Source organism: Gloeophyllum trabeum (genome assembly GCF_000344685.1).
Source record: "Gloeophyllum trabeum ATCC 11539 unplaced genomic scaffold GLOTRscaffold_00005, whole genome shotgun sequence".
NCBI classification, from domain to species: Eukaryota; Fungi; Basidiomycota; class Agaricomycetes; order Gloeophyllales; family Gloeophyllaceae; genus Gloeophyllum; species Gloeophyllum trabeum.
Window position 1 is genome coordinate 1,956,985 of NW_006920414.1, and position 17,344 is coordinate 1,974,328.

Genomic DNA, 17,344 nt, shown 5'->3' on the forward strand with positions numbered 1-17,344 from the left:
CTGGTGTACCAACTGTAATTAACTCGCTGAAGGGCAATGGAACCGCGACACGGTGAGGACTCTTCGACCGACGACGACGCTGCATCGCAGACCACCGAAGACGATCCCCAGGTGCCCGACAATCACGAACCACCGCCAGCGCCTGCAGCTGCACCCGCGCCCGCCCAACCTAGTGCTTCGGCGAGTACTCGCGAGAGGCCGCATTATGAGCTGCGACATACACTTAGAGGACACACATCATCGATATCGGCCGTGAAATTTAGCCCAGATGGGACCCTTTTAGCGTCATGCGGTGAGCCTCTTCGTCTGTGGACATCTAACCAGAGTGCAAACCGTGCGGTGTATGCAGCGAATGACAAGGCAGTTAAAATATGGAATCCATTCACTGGGGAGCTCATACGGAACTTGAACGGGCACACGAAAGGTCTGTCCGACATCGCATGGTCGTCGGACAGTGTGTACCTCGCGTCCGCGTCGGACGATACGACCATCCGGATATGGGATGTTGACTCTGTGAGTACTCGATCCGGTACCAGATGATGACCAGAGTACTCATTTACAGTGAGCGTAAAGGGCCTGACCACGAAGCACCTGAAGGGGCACACAAGTTACGTCTTCTGCCTGAATTACAACACCTCGTCGAACCTGCTCGTATCCGGGGGCTGTGACGGGGACATCAGGATCTGGAATACCAGTCGGGGTATGTTTGGTTCCTGCCTTCCGCCTCGTGGTGAAGTAATGTGTTGAGTCCTGTAGGCAAGTGCATGAAGACTCTGCACGGCCATCTGGATTATGTGACCGCTGTGCATTTCAATAGAGATGCTACCCTGATAGTTTCCTGCGCCCTGGACGGCCTAATGTAAGTTTCGCGCTCGTCTCTCATCCTCACTCTCACAGTATGCGCAGCCGTATATGGAACACAACCTCCGGCCAGTGCCTGAAGACCCTCGCAGAAGGCCACGACGCTATCTGGTACGCCCCCTCTCCCCTCGCACTCCCTTCCCACTTACCCCAAACCAAATAGCCAACACGTCCAGTTCTCCCCCAACTCAAAATACATCCTCTCCACCGCACACGACAGCGCCATCCGGCTGTGGGACTACCAGACCTCCCGCTGCCTGAAGACCTACACCGGGCACCGCAACGTGAAGTACTGCATCGCCGCATGCTTTAGCGTAACCGGGGGCAAGTGGATCGTTTCTGGCAGCGAAGATAACAAGGTGTATCTCTGGGACCTCCAAAGCCGGGAAGTTGTCCAGGTGCTTGAAGGACATCAAGGTACGCATGAAAGCCCCCTGCTTGAATATTGACGTTGACGCAACTCCCTTCCAGACGTGGTAGTCGCAGTTTCGGTATGTCGAACCTTACAATGTCTACGCACGTCTCTCACGACCTGCCCAGACTCACCCCCAGCAAAATATGATCGCGTCTGGATCAATAGACACCGATTTATCCATCCGAATATGGTCTGACACACGTAGTGGATCTTGACACTTCACGTCCATGCACATGTCTTTTTCTTCCTAGTGTATTTCATACTGTAGCCCATGCGTCCTCTCTGTAACACAAATATGCCGAGGTGGCAGAATCGACTTCATGTCAAATATACATATGTAATCCAAAGAGCAGCCGAAACTAGCGACATGTCCGTGAACGAGGTTATCTAGGGTGATTGGCCTATAGCCTACTTGACAGGCTTCGCATTGAGCAGATCTGATTGCGGCATTCAGTATGCAAGCCTTCTCGTAAGACTAAGGACGTTCATACCTTTCGCGACTTCCTTCTGTTCGTCGGTCAAACCAGAGTCGTGTGCCTCCAGGAAGGCATCCACCTCGTCCATAACCCCATCATCCTCCCCTCCAAGCTCATCGTCGGTATCATCATCCAGCGCATCGTCAATGGCGAACTGCGGTCGCTCCATGAGCGCTTCATTGGCCGTCTTCATGATCGATATTGGCGACATCTCCGAGCCTTGCACCAATGTCTCTGTCGTCGACCGAGCATCAGAACTCAGAGACAGGTTGGATGTGGATGCGCCAGGTGACTGGGCCCTGTCCGTCGGTGACAGTGACGACGTTGATGTCGAAGGCCGCATCGAAGGGGTCAGTAACGATTCACGAGCCTTAGGCTCCTCTAGCTTGGTAAACCGTCCGATGGCGGGTCTATGTATGACCTGTTGCATGGAGTGAGAGAAGAACTGGCTAAAAAGATGTTTAAGAGCTCACTTGATGTTTCCCGATGGTCCGCCCAATCTGGTCAGTGAACCTGTTAAAGAGCTTCTTGTTGTCATCGGTGGCAATGTTTGAGATGAGGTCTCCAAGGAAGCCATTGCCCGACGAGGGCAATTCCATCATAGGGACAGGTTCAAGCTTGAACGAGGCCGACAGATCAGTCTCGAAGAAGGATTCCAAGATCTCATCTGCCAGGACCACCATCCTGAACCTATGGCACACATCAGGGGATGTAACTAGAGCAGACAGTTAAACTCACGTCGCGAGGTTCAAGTACGGTTGATTGGAGGCAATCCCGGGAGTCGGTGGCGGCTCATCAGAGTCGCCCTGCCCTTCAGGCTGAGGGAGCAACGCATCACCATATTCGAAGGCATTTGTCATGAATCGACTGACGGCTCCGAGGTACGCGTCTCCGATCTCAAACCGGAAAATGAACTGGACGAAACTCAGCAACATCTTCAGCAGGTTTAGTGCGGACATTTACCAAGAGGGACTCGGACAAAGTCAACACTTCATCTTTAGTGAGATACCCGTCCTTATTCTTGTCGTGAAGGTTGAAAAACCATTCGATGTTTTCCATTAGGTCATTGAACATAACACCATCCAGTCCCGATACGAGATCCTAAGCAACTATCAGCCGCTGGTCTCATTCACAAGGCAAGACTTACTTGGAAAGATAAGGCACCTTTGCAGTGCACGTCCCAGAAATAGAAGAGGCGGTCTATGAACTCGTGTTCAGCAACCTCACGGTCTACTCTTTGCTAGACGAGGAACAGTCAGTCGTTAGGCCAGCAACGCACAAGGATGCCTAGTTACCTGGAAGCCATTGATAATGATTTTTTCGTCCCTCGCCCACGTAGCAATCTCGCTAAGGAATACGCGGAAGGTGCGCAGACCGATACGCGTCTCCGGCTTTTCCTCGTTACCGTCGCTGATGAGCGTCGGCGCCGGTCTTGCTACTTCTGCAGGTGGTGGGATGATGCACATAGCTCTGTAGAGTGCATCATATATCAAGCCTGCCTGCTCTTTAGTGAACCGCTCCAGTGTCTTCAAATTGCGGATAGCTGCTCGCTTGGAGAAGGACTCGATGCTGAATACAATCTCATTCCTGAACTTCTTCCTCTCGCTGTAGATGGTATCATCCGTGATGATAGAAAACTCCCTGAAAGACACTAATAAAAGCTCTTGGAACCGGGTAATAGCACGCGCACGCGGGTCGGGGGAGTGTGGGTGCGCTGACTGGCCCAACGAGGAGAAGTAACTTCGCATTAGCCTTCAGTTTCGGCAACAGCTATGATCGTCAAAGTTTCTGGGATTTATAGGCATAAAAATACGTACTGGATGAAACCTCCATCGTCTTGAATCTTCAAAAGCTCCTCACCATTAATCTTCAGAATGGCTACGGGAAAATTGAGATGTATAAGAATGTCCTACGTAACGAGTACCTACCGAGTCTTCCATCCGCGAATGGGACTGTGAGCACAGTGATGCCAGACGAGATAATGACAGTAGCTCACCCGACTTGGAATAGGACCTTTGGACCCATGCAGAAGAAGCAGTCGATTATGCGACAAGCAAAAACCATGGGCATACTGTTGATAAACCTGCAGCGCATGGATGAGCTTTGACGTACGTCAGAGAATACATCCAAACCCACAGACTCAGGAACCATGGTAGGGAGGCAACTGAGAGCTGGACGTCTACTTCTTGGAAGTGGTCATGGATGATGGGCAGGCATTTCTGGACAAGAGATTCAAAAACCCTCTGATCGAGAAGTGTGCCATGCATGGACGTGCTAGGGACGGGTCAGTGAGTCCAGTCCGAGTAGCACGAAGAGGTAGGCAAACCTGTAGTAGCCCGGAAGCAGACGGTCACAAACGACTTCCAGAAGCCAGAATGCCTGCTCTTCGGACATGTAGCTAGTAAGGTTAGCGTGGCAAAGCTTAGATACATATACCCGCTTACATTAGAAGCGCAGCGACAAGTATGTTCATGGCCTGCAGGAGGAATTAAGGCCGAGTTATAGGAACTTATATGACACCCGCACCTGGCAGTATCCTAGTTCCGGGTTCTTGAAGGAGTATGCTTGTAATACCCTGCGAAGAGCCGAAATACCCTCTTCTGATTGGTACGCCGAGTACTCAGGCAGACTACGATGCAAGTCTTTCTCGATGTCTTCGGTGCTGGTGCTCGTCCGGCCCTCATTCTCTTTCAATATCTCCTCGTACACACCGGGGTTGCTGAAACGGAGATATAAAGACCCAGAAAGGACCTCCCACATCTCACCGCGCAGTCGGTTCGGCAGCCCGACCTGCACAAGGCGCGTGCATTGAGGGTAGCGTAGGAGAGTGAGGTTACGACCGTGAGCTAAACCCTGGTGAGCTTCATCGCGTTAATAACGGTATATTGCAGCTTACTCCGTAGGTAAGTCTTCCATAACTTGACTTTGGAGGCTTCTCTCAGTCTGGAATCGTGAGTACACTTCTCGCAGTAGCATCGATGAAGGAGAACGTTACTTTTTGGGATCTCCCGGGAACTTAAACCTGAGCCCCAAACCACCGTGATATGGAGTCTCGACATTGTCAGTTCCCTCGGGTGCAACCTTCTCTTCTTGTTCCTCCTCCCCAGCCTGGGCCTCTGAGGCAACGAGGGTCTCCGAGTAGCAAGTCTTCACAAAGCTTCTGACGGCTTTCATCTGGCCATGCTGCAGTTCGGCCTTCAAAGAATCGCGTAGACTGGCACAGAACAAATCAGCAGTCGGCCTAAGGGAGGTTAGTTGTACCACCTTCACGCATGTCAGTAAACATACGGAGCGACGCTGCCTCGGACGTACTATCTTCATTCCATGCCAAAGAGACAAGCTTAGAGCGTATATCCCTGCTCTAGCATTCAACCTCTCCACCCTCCGTATAGTACACAGCGGCAATGTAAACCGGCATGACTTCCGGTCCAGCGAGGCGAAACACAGGAAGGGTGGTATTAGGTGGAGCTTTCCCGCCTGCAGAATCCACCACCATCCTAGCGATCTGTACAACGCTCACTTAGCGGACAATAGACTACTCACATACGAGTCCTCCTCTGCCTCCGCGCTCATACTCAGCACCGCGTTTATCTCCATCTTCTCGAGCCCATCCTTCTCGCACCGAGCCGTAAGGCTTGGAGGGACGGAGAAGAACAACTGTGTAATCTGTTCCTTGTTAGGTTCCTTGAAGGTCCTCAAATGCGTCGATATCGTCGACATATTGCTTCTTCAGCAGGCTACCCCGCAAGATTTGGGATTATTCCGCGTTTTTAGAGTAATAGTCCAAAGAAATGCTAGCCCCCGGTATCGATGTATCTCCTAGCCGTGAGTCGAAAGCAGACCCTGGCACAGCGAACAGAGCCTCAATAGTTATAGCTGCGACATGAGCGAGAAACCGATCAACCGAGACGGCGGTGGCAAGCGAGATATACACGCGCCTACATCTCCGAAGGTCAAGCTATCCATTCATTTGGTAATGGTACATTGGATTTGTTCGTTCCGCATAAAGTAAAGTGCTACATAGATAGAACGAAAGTTATGCGAAAGGATCGCAAAACGAATGCTGCACGGACGATGCAAATGCTAGTAGTGACAAGAAATATTAGTCTATACGGTTCGTCATGAAGTGTCGTCAGAAATAAGATAGCAACAAAAATACACAGCGCGCCCTCCCTCTCGTCTTCATGACCTACGCTTCAGGTACATCTCCCTCGCTCTCTGCATCGACTCCCGCAACTCTGGACTCTCCCACGCAGTCGGGTCCTCCTGGAACTGCGACCGCTGCGACTCGACAGAGGCGCCTCTTGAGATACCTGAGACGCCATGCGAGTGACCTCGCTCGAACTGGTTGACCCGCGGCGAACTGCTGGCCGATGCCGAGCCAGCGAAGTACGCGGGCGGAGGGTGAATGGCTCGAGGCCTCTTGGACCGGCGCATTGAACCTCTTCGTGAAGCAGTGGAAGGTCCGGCAGACTCTTCCTCCCAGTTACCAGTGCCATCATCGACTTCGTCTTCTTGAGCGTCACTCATGACGACGACCTCCTTGCCGAGCGCCTTCTTGCCCTCCTCGATGAGCTGGCTGATCTTTCCACCAATCCAGTCCATCTGAGGAACGTCAGTATCAACGTAGCATGGATATCAGAGGCTATTCACCTCTTCATCGACGTCGAGCTCCACGTCAGGGGTAGGTAGCTCCGCCTGCTGACTGAAATCGAAGCGAGGCTCCGGATGCCATGCCGGCGAGGCACTTCGGGTAGAGGTCTGAATGCGAGGGCGGGTAGGCGTGCGGCGGTGGCGGGTTGCGGCACGGCGGCTCCCAGCTGGGCGAGATCTTCGGTTGTGTTGGGGGGTGGATGGCGTGACTTGCACGGCAGGAGGCTCGGGGGACTATCATCGTCATAAGAAGGATGCTATCTCTAACAGCCATTGGTCGTACCTTTGCAGACTGAACAGGGACCCAGTCCCTTTCTTGATAAGGCGGGGGTGGTGGCAGCTGCTCGGGCTCCTTGCCTCGGTCTCTCCAACTGTCGTGTGGAGTTAGCACGCGAGCGGCAGCAACTTCGACGATAGACTCACAGGCGATAGACGGTGAGACCGACCGCCGTGCCTATTAAGGCCGCGCTCAACGCAGTTGATACAATAGAGCCGGCGAGCGTTCGACGCCGCTTGGCGGGGGGTAACTCTACTCGTATATCGATAAAGACAGTAATGAGGCGATTGAACATGGAGGGGTGTAGAACAGATGGACAGAGAGGATCAGGTCTTAAATGGGACACAGCCGTATGCACGTGTTGGGGGCATGTACAACAGGTGCCAACGAAGATCCGAGGGTTCAGGGCATGTGAAGGAGAGGGAAACACACCTGCGACCATGTCCTCGACCTCAGTCTCCTCGTCCCTCGACGGCGCCATGTCCCTGTACTTGGCTGGGGTGTCGAGGTACCCGCTGGTGGAGGTTTGATCGGTAGTTGCTTGACTAGGCTCAGCGAGGGCTGGCTCCCACCCGCGTTTGCGGTTTAAAGGCAATGTCTTAGTCGATGCAGAAGGAGAGGGCAGTCGGCGTTGACGAGGACCGACATCCCGTCGAGACAGTGTCTGCCTGCCACTGTCAGGACACCTCGGAGGCGAAACTTGCCGCTTTGCCGCCGCGAACGGGTTCGGTATCTCGGGCACGGTAAAGCTGAAAGTAAAACTGAAAACCATCTCGAACCGTAGAGTTAGAGGTATGACCACCAGAGCAACGAGGAGTACGATGCGTGAAAAGCTGAGCAGCCAGGCTATGGCCAGGCAGCAAGCTGCGAGCACCGATCGGATGCACGCGCGCGAAGCGGCCATGCACAAGAGGAATTGAGCATAACAAGTGTAAACAATGGCACCCACACCATGATAAAGTTCCTCCTGCACCCGGATGCAATGGGAGATTAGGGGGAACCTTGTTCCTAGAGCGCGAAAATAGAACCGTCGCATCATGCAAAAGCAGAGGGGTGTCCAAGCGAAGTCGGTGGGATGTCCAGGTAGTTATGGACTGGTCAGAAACTGGACCACATCCGATGTGAGATCCCGCGCAACCCTCACTGTACGGGAGAATCTAGGTCGTGGTGTGAATGAATGTGAGCGCAGTAGATGGCCGATTTGATTCAAAGGAGGGAGTGCAGCCAACTCGAATCTCGATACTCAAGCAAACATGCACTAGTACTGATGTGGCTCAGGCAGTAAGGCAAGAAGGAGGCGACCAGATGACATGTTCAATTTGTGTTCAAGGTGGGCGGACGAAAAATGGAATTGAACAAGTCGATCGCTTCTGCCCAGAGGTAGTTCTAAGACCAAGGAACTGTGGAATGTCCGCCCATGACAGAAACAGCCGCTCTGTGCGGTCGACTGCTTTAGCATAAGTGGAAGGTCAAAACGCAAGGAAGTTCTCCTAATGATCCTGTACCCTATTGGTCCGCAGAGACCTAACAATCCTTGCAATGTCCATCATGAATAATCGCAGGCTTAGAACAATTATAACTCACAGTGACTCCAAAACGCTGGCTGGTATTATTACTGGTAGTAGGTTACCAGCTATGCTAGCTGCGTGGGACAGTCCCGGTTGCTTATGAAGACAAAAGTGCACTGCTACACCAGTCACGGATGCTCTAGGAGGGGATAGCACACAGGACGCGTCGGTAAATTGAACGCGTTTGTGGCAGGCCACGTGACTGTGATGTGCGTGACACACTGGTCACTTGTGTCGTGCTGCATGCTTAAAACGAGGCATCGCTCAAAACTCCTCTCGCCATCGAGAGCTATACTGATACCGTTCTCTATAGCGCGTATGTAATTTAATTCAGATGATCCTTGATCCGCATGTAGTCTCCACAAATAGTCTGGGAACCAAGACCGCAACCTACATGACCCTCGACGCGAACTTACTCCGCCGTCGAATCGCAGGTCCATATAAGAATAGGATCTACAAAGAAAGAAGATGGACATAAATCTGGTGCTTCCAGAGACAGAGATATGATCTCGTACCAATGGGATCGGGATCATGAGCACAGCGATCAGCGCCAATAGCGTGCTCGACCATTTGTATGTCAGCCGTGCATACATTTGCTGGCTAAATAATGGGAAAGCCATGCCCATGAGATTACCTAGATGATACGGAGATAAGCACCCGCACGACAAGAATGTGTAGCAGAGATAGAACGCACGGCACAAGCTCTGTCCTGCTAAGGCAGACGAAGCAAACGGTCCGTAACTAACAAGAATTCAGCCCGGAGTTATAGTCCTATGTGATAAAAATCATACCAATCTGCCAGGTAGGAAAACACGGCAAGATACATGATGAAAAGAGCCCACATGAAGACCTAAACAAGAATGTCAGCTTCGTGCAAACCTTCAACCTCAACATTCCTGAAGCTGCATACCACAATGCCGATTGCCAACCCTATCCAGTACACGAAGGAAAAGGAAGACCATGCATAAATGAACAGTCCAACCGGGAAGAGTACGGCCGCGGCGCACGCGCAGTAAAGACGAGCTTCCGGGCCTCTTTGCGAGACGTACTTCCTGAGCGCTGTCAGTCATGGTAGGAAAGACGAGCCGGCCGAGTACATACTGATACAGCCGCTCCTGGTACACGTTGGTCAAGAAACCCAGCAGGGTACCAATTCTGCCCAGACATGAAACGTGAGATTCGCATCTGGAGCACCGGGACCTACCTACGGCATAGTAAGGAAGATTAATCCAACTTGGCCGGAGTTGAAGTGGTGTAGAGTCTTAAATATGGGGGAGATGGACCTGTATTTTTTTTTAGCTGCGGGCATTGGATACCAGCGACTCAGTAACGTACTCGATCATGCCGTAGAAAATGCCCCATGCAAAGCCGATCCATAGCTATGGCCGAATGAGCCAGAGTACAAGTGCTTGGAAGACGTCAACTCACGCTGAAGCTAAAGACGGCAGGCTCCGTGATTAACAGATCTGAAAGAGTTCTTATAAATTCAATCCGGACATAACTTAACCATAGCTAAAGCTTACGCAGCGGTCGTGTGCACGAGATTAAAATGAGAGTGCGCAGGCTCCCTCTCTCATCCTCCGCCCTAGCACGGTACCGGTGATTACCGGTCTCCTTGCGCAATTTCCTTGCCAGCCGTGTCAATAACACAGCTGAACGCGTCTCCTTCATGAGAATGGGTATCATGACTACATATATACCCGTGATGCTGTAGGATCATTCTGATCAGCGTCCTCGAGTGAATTGAAACGGAAGCGGCACAAACATCAGATGTACCCATTGAATCCACCGCCATCCAAGCCGGTGGTTCATTTCGATCCAACCAGAGGCAGCAGGGCCGAGACCCGAGGCGCCTATCGCGGCCACTGCGAAAAAGGACATGGGCAGACCCCGTCTGGTAGGTATGCCCGGTCAGCACCGATATTAACTGACATGTCGCGGGAGGAGCTCCACGCACTCGTATGGAAGCCAGATATCGGCAATGGTCCCACCCACCATGGTGGCTCCTGTTGAGCCGAACGCGCCCGCCAGCAACCGGGCGACTATGACGGTTTGTATATTCTTCGACCTGGAGACGAATCAGTTTATTCGCTTGTTGAAGTGCGAGCTGCCGTGAATGAAACTTACAATGCAACCATTAGATGCATGAGAGCAAAGCCGATGGCAGAGCCTATGTACAGAGGCTGCCGTCCGAATTCTTCACTGAAGGAGGCTGTCACAAGAGGTATTATGCCAAATCCCAATGCGTAGACAGATAATCCAATGGACGCCTGGAACGTAGTGCAGTTCAGGTCGCGCATCATGGACGGGAATCCGGTGTTATACGTTGAAGCAGCAGCCGCTAAGCAGGACAGATACGACGTCGGCCATGTTTCAACCATAAATATTCGCATAATTGGATAGTACCTGAAAGACCCGTGAAAAAGCAAGCGCAGAGGGTGAGCACCCATTTTCTGGTACGCGAGAAGTTAATGGGATTCCGCGGGTCGCCTTTCTCAAAGTCGACCTGCCTCAAGGGTGAGCCTTCATCCGGCTGTAGAAAGTGCGGGGTAAATCACGTATATGTGTTCCGCCTCCTCAGGGGCATGCTTCTCAATATCCCCATGGTGGTGATGGTGGTCCCGATGGTGAACCAATTCGCTGAGTTGACGCGACAGACTCTCGTCCACTTCCTCGTCGTCCGGGATATCTTCGGGGCGGATCCTGGGGTCAACGGCGTCCGCTACCTCCTCCGCGCTCTTCACGGCGAGTCCTTCGTTGTAGAAGGCCTCTTCGCGCGGGTCGCTCCTCAACGTGCTGGCCGGAGACACAGTCATAGCAGAAGGGGAGGGGAACAGAGTCACGATCGGGAGTAGCGCATTTGATTATTATAAGCCCCCGCTTGACCGTGACTCCATTGCGACATGAAGAGAGCGGTGACTGGGGAAAGTGCTAACGAGCGGCAGCCCGCGGCACAGCGGCACGGCAAGCCTGCGGGACCTGCATCAACCAAGGAGAACGCTCGGAATCAGTCTCCCGGGCTCACGGCTTCGCAAGGCATGCCAAAGATGGGCGGAGTTTCCTGGCGATTGCTGCTTCTTGATTCGACGGCATCGGGTTGGCCAGCTGGACCCACCCAATTACCTTTCGTGTGATGCCATGCTGGAATGGGTCTGCACCCATAAAATACATGCAAACGATAGACCTGGGCACGCATGGTCACTGGCTACTGCTAGCTGAAGATGATTCTGACCAGGTTAGGCAAGGGTTGTTCCACTGATACCCAGCTGCGGCGTTGAGGGGACAATCAGAGACTCGGCGGTATCAGCTACAGATGCAAACGCGGCAGATCCGAACGAAATCCGAATAGGAATGAATGTCACATATCGATCTGAAACTGTTAATCATGCTACTTCTGCAGCTGGAAAACTTGAGGCTAGCAGTCTCTTCAATTGCCTGCCAGCACGCGGTCCTACAGATTTCCTGGTGTCATAAGCCTCGGAAGATAGGTGGAAAACCTTAGTGATTGATCAATGCACAGCTTGGATAGATGGTCTAATTACCTTCCTGGACCACAAGCCAAGGCAGCTTACCTCCATAAGATTCCGACCGACTACCGATGCGTCATCTAGAGGGACTTATCGTGAGACGCCCAGTCCTCGAAAGCAATATTTCCGTAACAGCCAAGTTCCTGCTGTCGTAATCCACACAGTCCTTCAGTAAAGTGATCCTCATCCCTCTTGCGGCCAGATAGCGAGACCGAATGTCGAGTTGGACTTGGAGAAAAGGATAGACATGAAAACCGTTGACTTATAATCAACCTCTTCTTAAGCACGAGCCTCTGAAGGCCATTCCAATCAGAGGCCAGCAGCTGCCTTTGCGGTTCACTTTGCTACCGCCGTCTCTGATCGGACCTTCAGCAGCAGACATCTGTGGCAGACGGACTAGGTTCAAGTAACCGGTATATGAAAGCTGTGCGGGACACGTTCGGCGTGGGACCGATCGGAACGATCGACTGATGGGTGGCGTCGAGAGCAACTACCTAACCGTTTCTTGAATAATAAACCCCCTCGTGCCCTGGCCAACCATTTGCTAACAACTCTTGAGACTCAGAATCAGATGCGCAAAGTCGTAACAGAGTCTGACGATGATTGGGAGGAATGCGATGACGAGAATCCCTCAATTATGAAGATACGCGACCCGTTATGCCCCGCCGAAAGCAAAACATTGACCACGAAAGAGCTGCACAGTGAGCAGAACGATTCCCCCCCAAATGTTACAGTCTTTTGACTGCAACCGCAGCTCTGATACATGAGGGACACATTGACTTGTGTCCCGCTTATCAAAGAGGTTGGTACTAAGGACCCTCTCCCCGTCTATCGTCCGGTAATTGGGGTGAAAGACGTGGTATGGCCGGAGAATAAGCAGATCCGCCTCATCGACTCGATATTCCGTAACTTCTACATACCTCCAATCGTCTTCACCGTTTCGAAGGACCAGGACGGCGAGGACGTCTGCACTTGCGTCGATGGTAAACAGCGCCTAACGTCTATCCAGAAGTTCATTGACGGTCAGGTGAATCACGCCGCTTGCCCCTCGTTAACGGATATACTCATGCAGTACAGATACCACACCGGGATCCTGTGACGGGCAAGAGTTTCTGGTACACTATCCCTGAGAGTCTGCGCTCGTCGCGGCTCGAGGTGCCTGCCCACTACAAACGTCTCTTTGAATCGAAGCCAATCGCATGCGGTGAGTGAGACATTAGACTCCGGCTTTCTGACTGTGGTACGACCATACGCAGCGGAGTATCATAATCTTCAGCCAACGACTGAACGTGAAATCTTCCAGAGGGTGCAGCTGGGCATGGCACTCACAGTAGCGGGTGAGGCAATCCCAGCCGCCGGCATATCCACGCAGAATTTCTGAAGCCCACTGTTTGCTGCAGAAAAGATGCAGGCCATCTCCTCCCCACGGGCGACATGGATCGCCGATATGCAAGAAAAGTGGGTCCTGGACGACCACAACGGCCTGGCGGACATCCTCGACTGGGACACCAAGCGCGGGCGCATCTTCCAGAACCTCGCGCAGCTCATCTTCCTCTGCGAAAACTGGCCCACGCAGTCTGTGCCGTCCTCGAAGAAGATCGAGGTCTGGCTAGACGGCGGCGACCCAGTACGCGAGGAATTCAAGCAGCGTATCGAGAAAACGATGGAGACAATGGTGCACATTGCGAGTCATAAGTCACTAGCTAAGGGCTTCAGGCAGCTGAAGGAACGTGTAGCGCCTATTGAGTTCGTTTTCATCGGTGAGCAATTACCCCCGTAACACCCGTAGCTCCTACAAACCCGTGATATCATCTGCAGGAGTGATGCTCTTCCTCATCCCTCATGCATCGCCCGAGCAAACCGCTGATAACATATACGATTTGCGAACGTTCCTCCGCAGGAAGTTCCAGGACGTGAGGAACAACGCTCCGATAGTCAAAGCTCTATGGAATTGGATTGACCAGAAAATGGCCGAAGACGACGATGAAGTGCAAATCGTCGAGGACTCACTCTTGCCATCGGGTCGGCCCCGGAGGTCGGCCGCCGGAAGAAAGAGGAAATCTCTGGTCGAGTCTGACGAGGGGATGGATGAGGAGGACAGTGACTTTACCAGCAGTAAAGCAAAGCATACGAAAACATCCAAGAGGGTCGCCGCTGGCGGCCAGAAAGGTCGCCTAGGTAGGAAATGAGGGGTATTCACTGTTGGGCTGTCTAACTGTTGTCGAGCTGTGTACCGGATCTGTCTTGCATGTACATTAGTAGTCTGCTGTGAACTGTAATAGCTTTGTCATCTTGAATAGCATGTCTTGTTGTTTTTGTTATTTGGTATGTCCAAACGACGCCGTCGCACCGCTCGAATATACGCACTCCAAAGAGACGAGGATCGCACGAAGTTCGCCGACATGCTATGCTGGCTGAACAGGGAGATAATAATGATAATGATCGCCAAGTTGACATCCATACCGAAGTCAACCCTTGATCGCACTATGACACCGATCCATCTCCGACACCATTTGTTTGGCCTCTCTCCACTTTCCGTCGCCACTCCGCCAACATCTCCACGCTGATCATCTTCAGCCCCCATCGGTCCGCGAAGCGCCTGCAGTCGTCTCGCCGGGCCATACTTCCCTCGTCGTTGTCATTCACCAGCTCGCAGAGCAATCCCGCCTCCGGGAGGCCCGTCAACCTGCACAAGTCCACGCTCGCTTCCGTATGTCCTTTCCGGGTCAGCACGCCACCCTCCCGCGCGCGTAACGGGACGAGGTGGCCGGGCCGAGTGAAGTCGGTGGGCGCAGATTGCGGTGAGGCGAGCGCCCGCGCGGTCAAGGCACGGTCGTGCGCGGAAATCCCTGTTGTGGTGCCGTACTTGTAGTCGACCGTGACTGTATACGCCGTCCGATGGCGTTCTTCATTCTGCGGGACCATCATCGGGATGTCGAGCTCTTCCAGGCGCTTGCCAGGCATAGCTATACAAATGTACCCACTGAAGTTCTGTGAGCTGTAGTACGGTACACGCTGGAGGCAAAGGCACAGACCTCGTATGCTTGATCATCCATGCCATCTTCTGCGTGGTGCATTCGCTTGCGGCAATGATCAGATCACCCTCGTTCTCCCTGTTTTCGTCGTCCATCACGACGAGGAATTCGCCCCGACGAAAGGCCGCGAGCGCTTCTTCCATCGAATCAAACGCAAACTCTGTCCTTTCCGGGACGCCTTGCACTTCCACGGGTCTGCCATGCCTCTTGCCGTCTGCAGTAGGCCCGGAGGATGAAGCGGAAGCCATGTTCCGAGATTCCTTCGGATGTCCGTTGGGAATGGATGCTGAAGAGGATCGATCGACTGCTGCCGGCGCCATAGAGAGTATGAAACAAAGTAGTTGCCTCAGCCCGTGCTCGACTTTTAATGGTGATTTGAGGCCTCGATGGCCTGAGTAAAGGCTTAGTCCGCTCAGATGACAGAACCGATGCGTTGCACGTGAGATACCGTATCGAGCGTTCCCGCACACAGGCCGTTTATGAGCAATTCATTGCGAGTCCCACCAGAGTATAGAGCACAGCGACGAATATAACAGCTTGCAGACCTCCGTTGCCGTCGTGCGCGTCGAGCAGAGCCCCCTGCTCGCTGGAACGGTCAAAGAACGGTCATAGCTGCCGAATGACGCATGTGGGTCGGCACAGGCCGGGAGAGAGTGGGAAGGACTGCCGACCCGCGCCGGTATTTTTCTGCAGCTCTGACAACGCATCCATCGTTCTCAGCATTCGCCCCCTCCTCCTGGTCGAGCCCTTGCGCCGCCTCTCTAGACTTACCTACATTAATTCGTAATGACGACGCCATACAGCGGAAAGTGGGACGCCAGGTGAGTTGCCTTCGCTGTCGAGCGCGCTGTCGCGCCAGCGGAGATAGGGAAGGCGTGTGTTTTGGACAGTGCTGATAGTGCGCGTTGTGCAGATACCTGGGCCCCGTCCCCCACGATGTCTCGTACTACTCGAAGTGTATGCTCGGCGGTGCCCTGGCCTGCGGTTTCACGCACGCCGGCATCACCCCTCTCGACGTCACAAAATGTAACATGCAGGTGAGTCTTTGTGGTGATAGACGCGTTCTTTGAAATCAGCTGAACACACTTGTACCTAGGTCAACCCCGGCAAATACAAGGGTCTGGTATCCGGTATATCGCTCATCATGAAGGAGGAGGGCTCCTCTGCCATTTGGAAAGGCTTCGGCCCGACCTTCGTCGGCTACTCGCTGCAGGGCATGTTCAAGTACGGTCTGTATGAGGTCTTCAAGGATCTCTACATGAACTTGGCAGGCGAGGAGGCGTCGGAGAAGTACAAGCCCGCCATCTGGCTGGCCGGCTCTGCCTCTGCTGAGGTCTTCGCCGACGTCGCCCTTTGCCCTCTGGAGATGACCAAGGTCAAGATCCAGACGAGTGCCCCCGGCACTTTCCCCATCCCCATGGGTGCTGCTCTCGCTGAGATGAGCAAGCTCAAGGCTGAGACCCGCTATCCCTTCGGTTCGCTCGTTCCCCTGTGGTCCCGTCAGGTACACAGTCTATGATTGCTGCAACGGCTCGAGCTTACGATTTGCTGTAGATCCCGTACACCATGGCCAAGTTCTTCTTCTTTGAGGGTATCGTCAAGATGTTCTATACGCACGTCTTCACTGCTCCCAAGGAGACCTACTCCAAGGGCACGCAGCTCGGTGTCACATTTGCTTCCGGTTACCTGGCTGGTGTCATCTGCGCTATCGTCTCGCACCCCGCTGACACGCTCGTCTCGCTTATGGGCAAGCCGGGCAACAGGGGCAAGAGCGTCGGTCAGATTGCGTCAGAAACCGGTATTGTCACCCTCGCCACGAAGGGTCTTGGTACCCGTATTGTCATGATCGGTGTGTGGTCCTCATGTGTGCTATCGTGACCCCTGCTGATGCTTGCTGAAGGTACCCTCACTGGCTTCCAATGGTGGATCTACGACACCTTCAAGAGCACGATGGGTCTGGGCACGACTGGTGGCAAGTAAACGTATCAAAACTCCAACCGTATTATATAGAGGTGAGGCGTTCGTTGTTGATGCTCAAGGAAGAGATCCTGACTGTCTTTAGGGTGGTGGATATGCGAGCGGACGATTATACAATCGACTTGTTTTAGTTACGGTCTCTTACTTAGTCTTCCTGTTATTTCCTGCGTTGCGGCGCATCTCCGTTCACGCTTCAAATAGAAAGGATTCCCGCATCTTCTCATTGTCCCTGATCAAGTGACGCTGGCTATGGTGACTCGTAACGTTATATTTGCCGTCGGTATCCGCGCAGCTCCCGATGGGGTCGCAATGCGGGCACACAAGTGTCCAACTCGGGCTTTAGCAGTGTTTAGGCTTAGCGCGGCACTTGTGAATTGATGATTGATCACGCAGGTCTTCCTTCTGGGGACGATAGGGCCCTTGATATTAGGATTCGTTGTTGACCGCTGTGTGACCATTCGTTTCACTGAGCCGCCCACTGCCCGTGCCCAGCAGCGAACGTCGTGTGGACGAGGTCGACCGACTCGTCTGAATTCGTTATGCCCAAAGTACCGT

The 17,344-nt window shown here is 53.1% G+C and overlaps 7 protein-coding genes across 7 annotated transcripts; 3 read left to right on the top strand and 4 right to left on the bottom strand.

The window, feature by feature from the left end:
- Positions 1-36: 36 nt before the first annotated feature.
- Positions 37-1,491, top strand: GLOTRDRAFT_39802 (WD40 repeat-like protein; the record flags this gene model as incomplete). The annotated part of the gene is made up of 8 exons (XM_007866607.1): positions 37-292; positions 350-513; positions 574-700; positions 757-859; positions 907-972; positions 1,025-1,278; positions 1,333-1,352; positions 1,402-1,491. 8 exons carry the CDS (start codon positions 37-39, stop codon positions 1,489-1,491), a joined length of 1,080 nt encoding a protein of 359 aa, XP_007864798.1.
- GLOTRDRAFT_110882 (TBC-domain-containing protein) lies at positions 159-5,615 on the bottom strand. The gene is made up of 25 exons (XM_007867172.1): positions 5,296-5,615; positions 5,065-5,229; positions 4,748-5,016; positions 4,649-4,695; positions 4,279-4,598; positions 4,197-4,228; positions 4,079-4,150; positions 3,889-4,026; positions 3,749-3,835; positions 3,681-3,685; positions 3,570-3,630; positions 3,048-3,504; positions 2,900-2,992; positions 2,716-2,853; positions 2,491-2,666; positions 2,226-2,442; positions 1,768-2,173; positions 1,402-1,713; positions 1,333-1,352; positions 1,025-1,278; positions 907-972; positions 757-859; positions 574-700; positions 350-513; positions 159-292 (listed from the first exon to the last, which is right to left on the bottom strand). The coding sequence occupies exons 1-18, from the start codon at positions 5,470-5,472 to the stop codon at positions 1,685-1,687; spliced, it is 2,889 nt and encodes a 962-aa protein (XP_007865363.1). The 5' UTR covers positions 5,473-5,615; the 3' UTR covers positions 159-292; positions 350-513; positions 574-700; positions 757-859; positions 907-972; positions 1,025-1,278; positions 1,333-1,352; positions 1,402-1,684.
- Positions 5,616-5,700: 85 nt separating this feature from the next.
- On the bottom strand, positions 5,701-7,519 carry GLOTRDRAFT_115833 (uncharacterized protein). Its single transcript, XM_007867173.1, has 5 exons — positions 7,115-7,519; positions 6,829-6,934; positions 6,689-6,776; positions 6,406-6,639; positions 5,701-6,357 (listed from the first exon to the last, which is right to left on the bottom strand). Exons 1-5 carry the CDS (start codon positions 7,452-7,454, stop codon positions 5,935-5,937), a joined length of 1,191 nt encoding a protein of 396 aa, XP_007865364.1. The 5' UTR covers positions 7,455-7,519; the 3' UTR covers positions 5,701-5,934.
- Positions 7,520-8,512: 993 nt separating this feature from the next.
- On the bottom strand, positions 8,513-11,069 carry GLOTRDRAFT_75491 (MFS polyamine transporter; the record flags this gene model as incomplete). Its single annotated transcript, XM_007867174.1, has 15 exons — positions 8,513-8,703; positions 8,766-8,884; positions 8,945-8,991; positions 9,042-9,100; positions 9,161-9,302; positions 9,352-9,405; positions 9,459-9,533; positions 9,586-9,629; positions 9,679-9,716; positions 9,774-9,958; positions 10,016-10,144; positions 10,208-10,318; positions 10,378-10,591; positions 10,657-10,756; positions 10,809-11,069. The coding sequence occupies 15 exons, from the start codon at positions 11,064-11,066 to the stop codon at positions 8,641-8,643; spliced, it is 1,638 nt and encodes a 545-aa protein (XP_007865365.1). The 3' UTR covers positions 8,513-8,640.
- Positions 11,070-12,348: 1,279 nt separating this feature from the next.
- Positions 12,349-14,048, top strand: GLOTRDRAFT_138339 (uncharacterized protein; the record flags this gene model as incomplete). The annotated part of the gene is made up of 6 exons (XM_007867175.1): positions 12,349-12,478; positions 12,578-12,804; positions 12,855-12,981; positions 13,034-13,114; positions 13,178-13,537; positions 13,596-14,048. 6 exons carry the CDS (start codon positions 12,349-12,351, stop codon positions 13,964-13,966), a joined length of 1,296 nt encoding a protein of 431 aa, XP_007865366.1. The 3' UTR covers positions 13,967-14,048.
- Positions 14,049-14,261: 213 nt separating this feature from the next.
- Positions 14,262-15,060, bottom strand: GLOTRDRAFT_39786 (uncharacterized protein; the record flags this gene model as incomplete). The annotated part of the gene is made up of 2 exons (XM_007866604.1): positions 14,262-14,760; positions 14,813-15,060. 2 exons carry the CDS (start codon positions 15,058-15,060, stop codon positions 14,262-14,264), a joined length of 747 nt encoding a protein of 248 aa, XP_007864795.1.
- A 443-nt stretch (positions 15,061-15,503) lies between these two features.
- On the top strand, positions 15,504-17,012 carry GLOTRDRAFT_99738 (mitochondrial carrier). Its single transcript, XM_007867176.1, has 6 exons — positions 15,504-15,633; positions 15,726-15,849; positions 15,909-16,316; positions 16,367-16,661; positions 16,713-16,824; positions 16,875-17,012. The coding sequence occupies exons 1-5, from the start codon at positions 15,599-15,601 to the stop codon at positions 16,790-16,792; spliced, it is 942 nt and encodes a 313-aa protein (XP_007865367.1). The 5' UTR covers positions 15,504-15,598; the 3' UTR covers positions 16,793-16,824; positions 16,875-17,012.
- Positions 17,013-17,344: the final 332 nt, after the last annotated feature.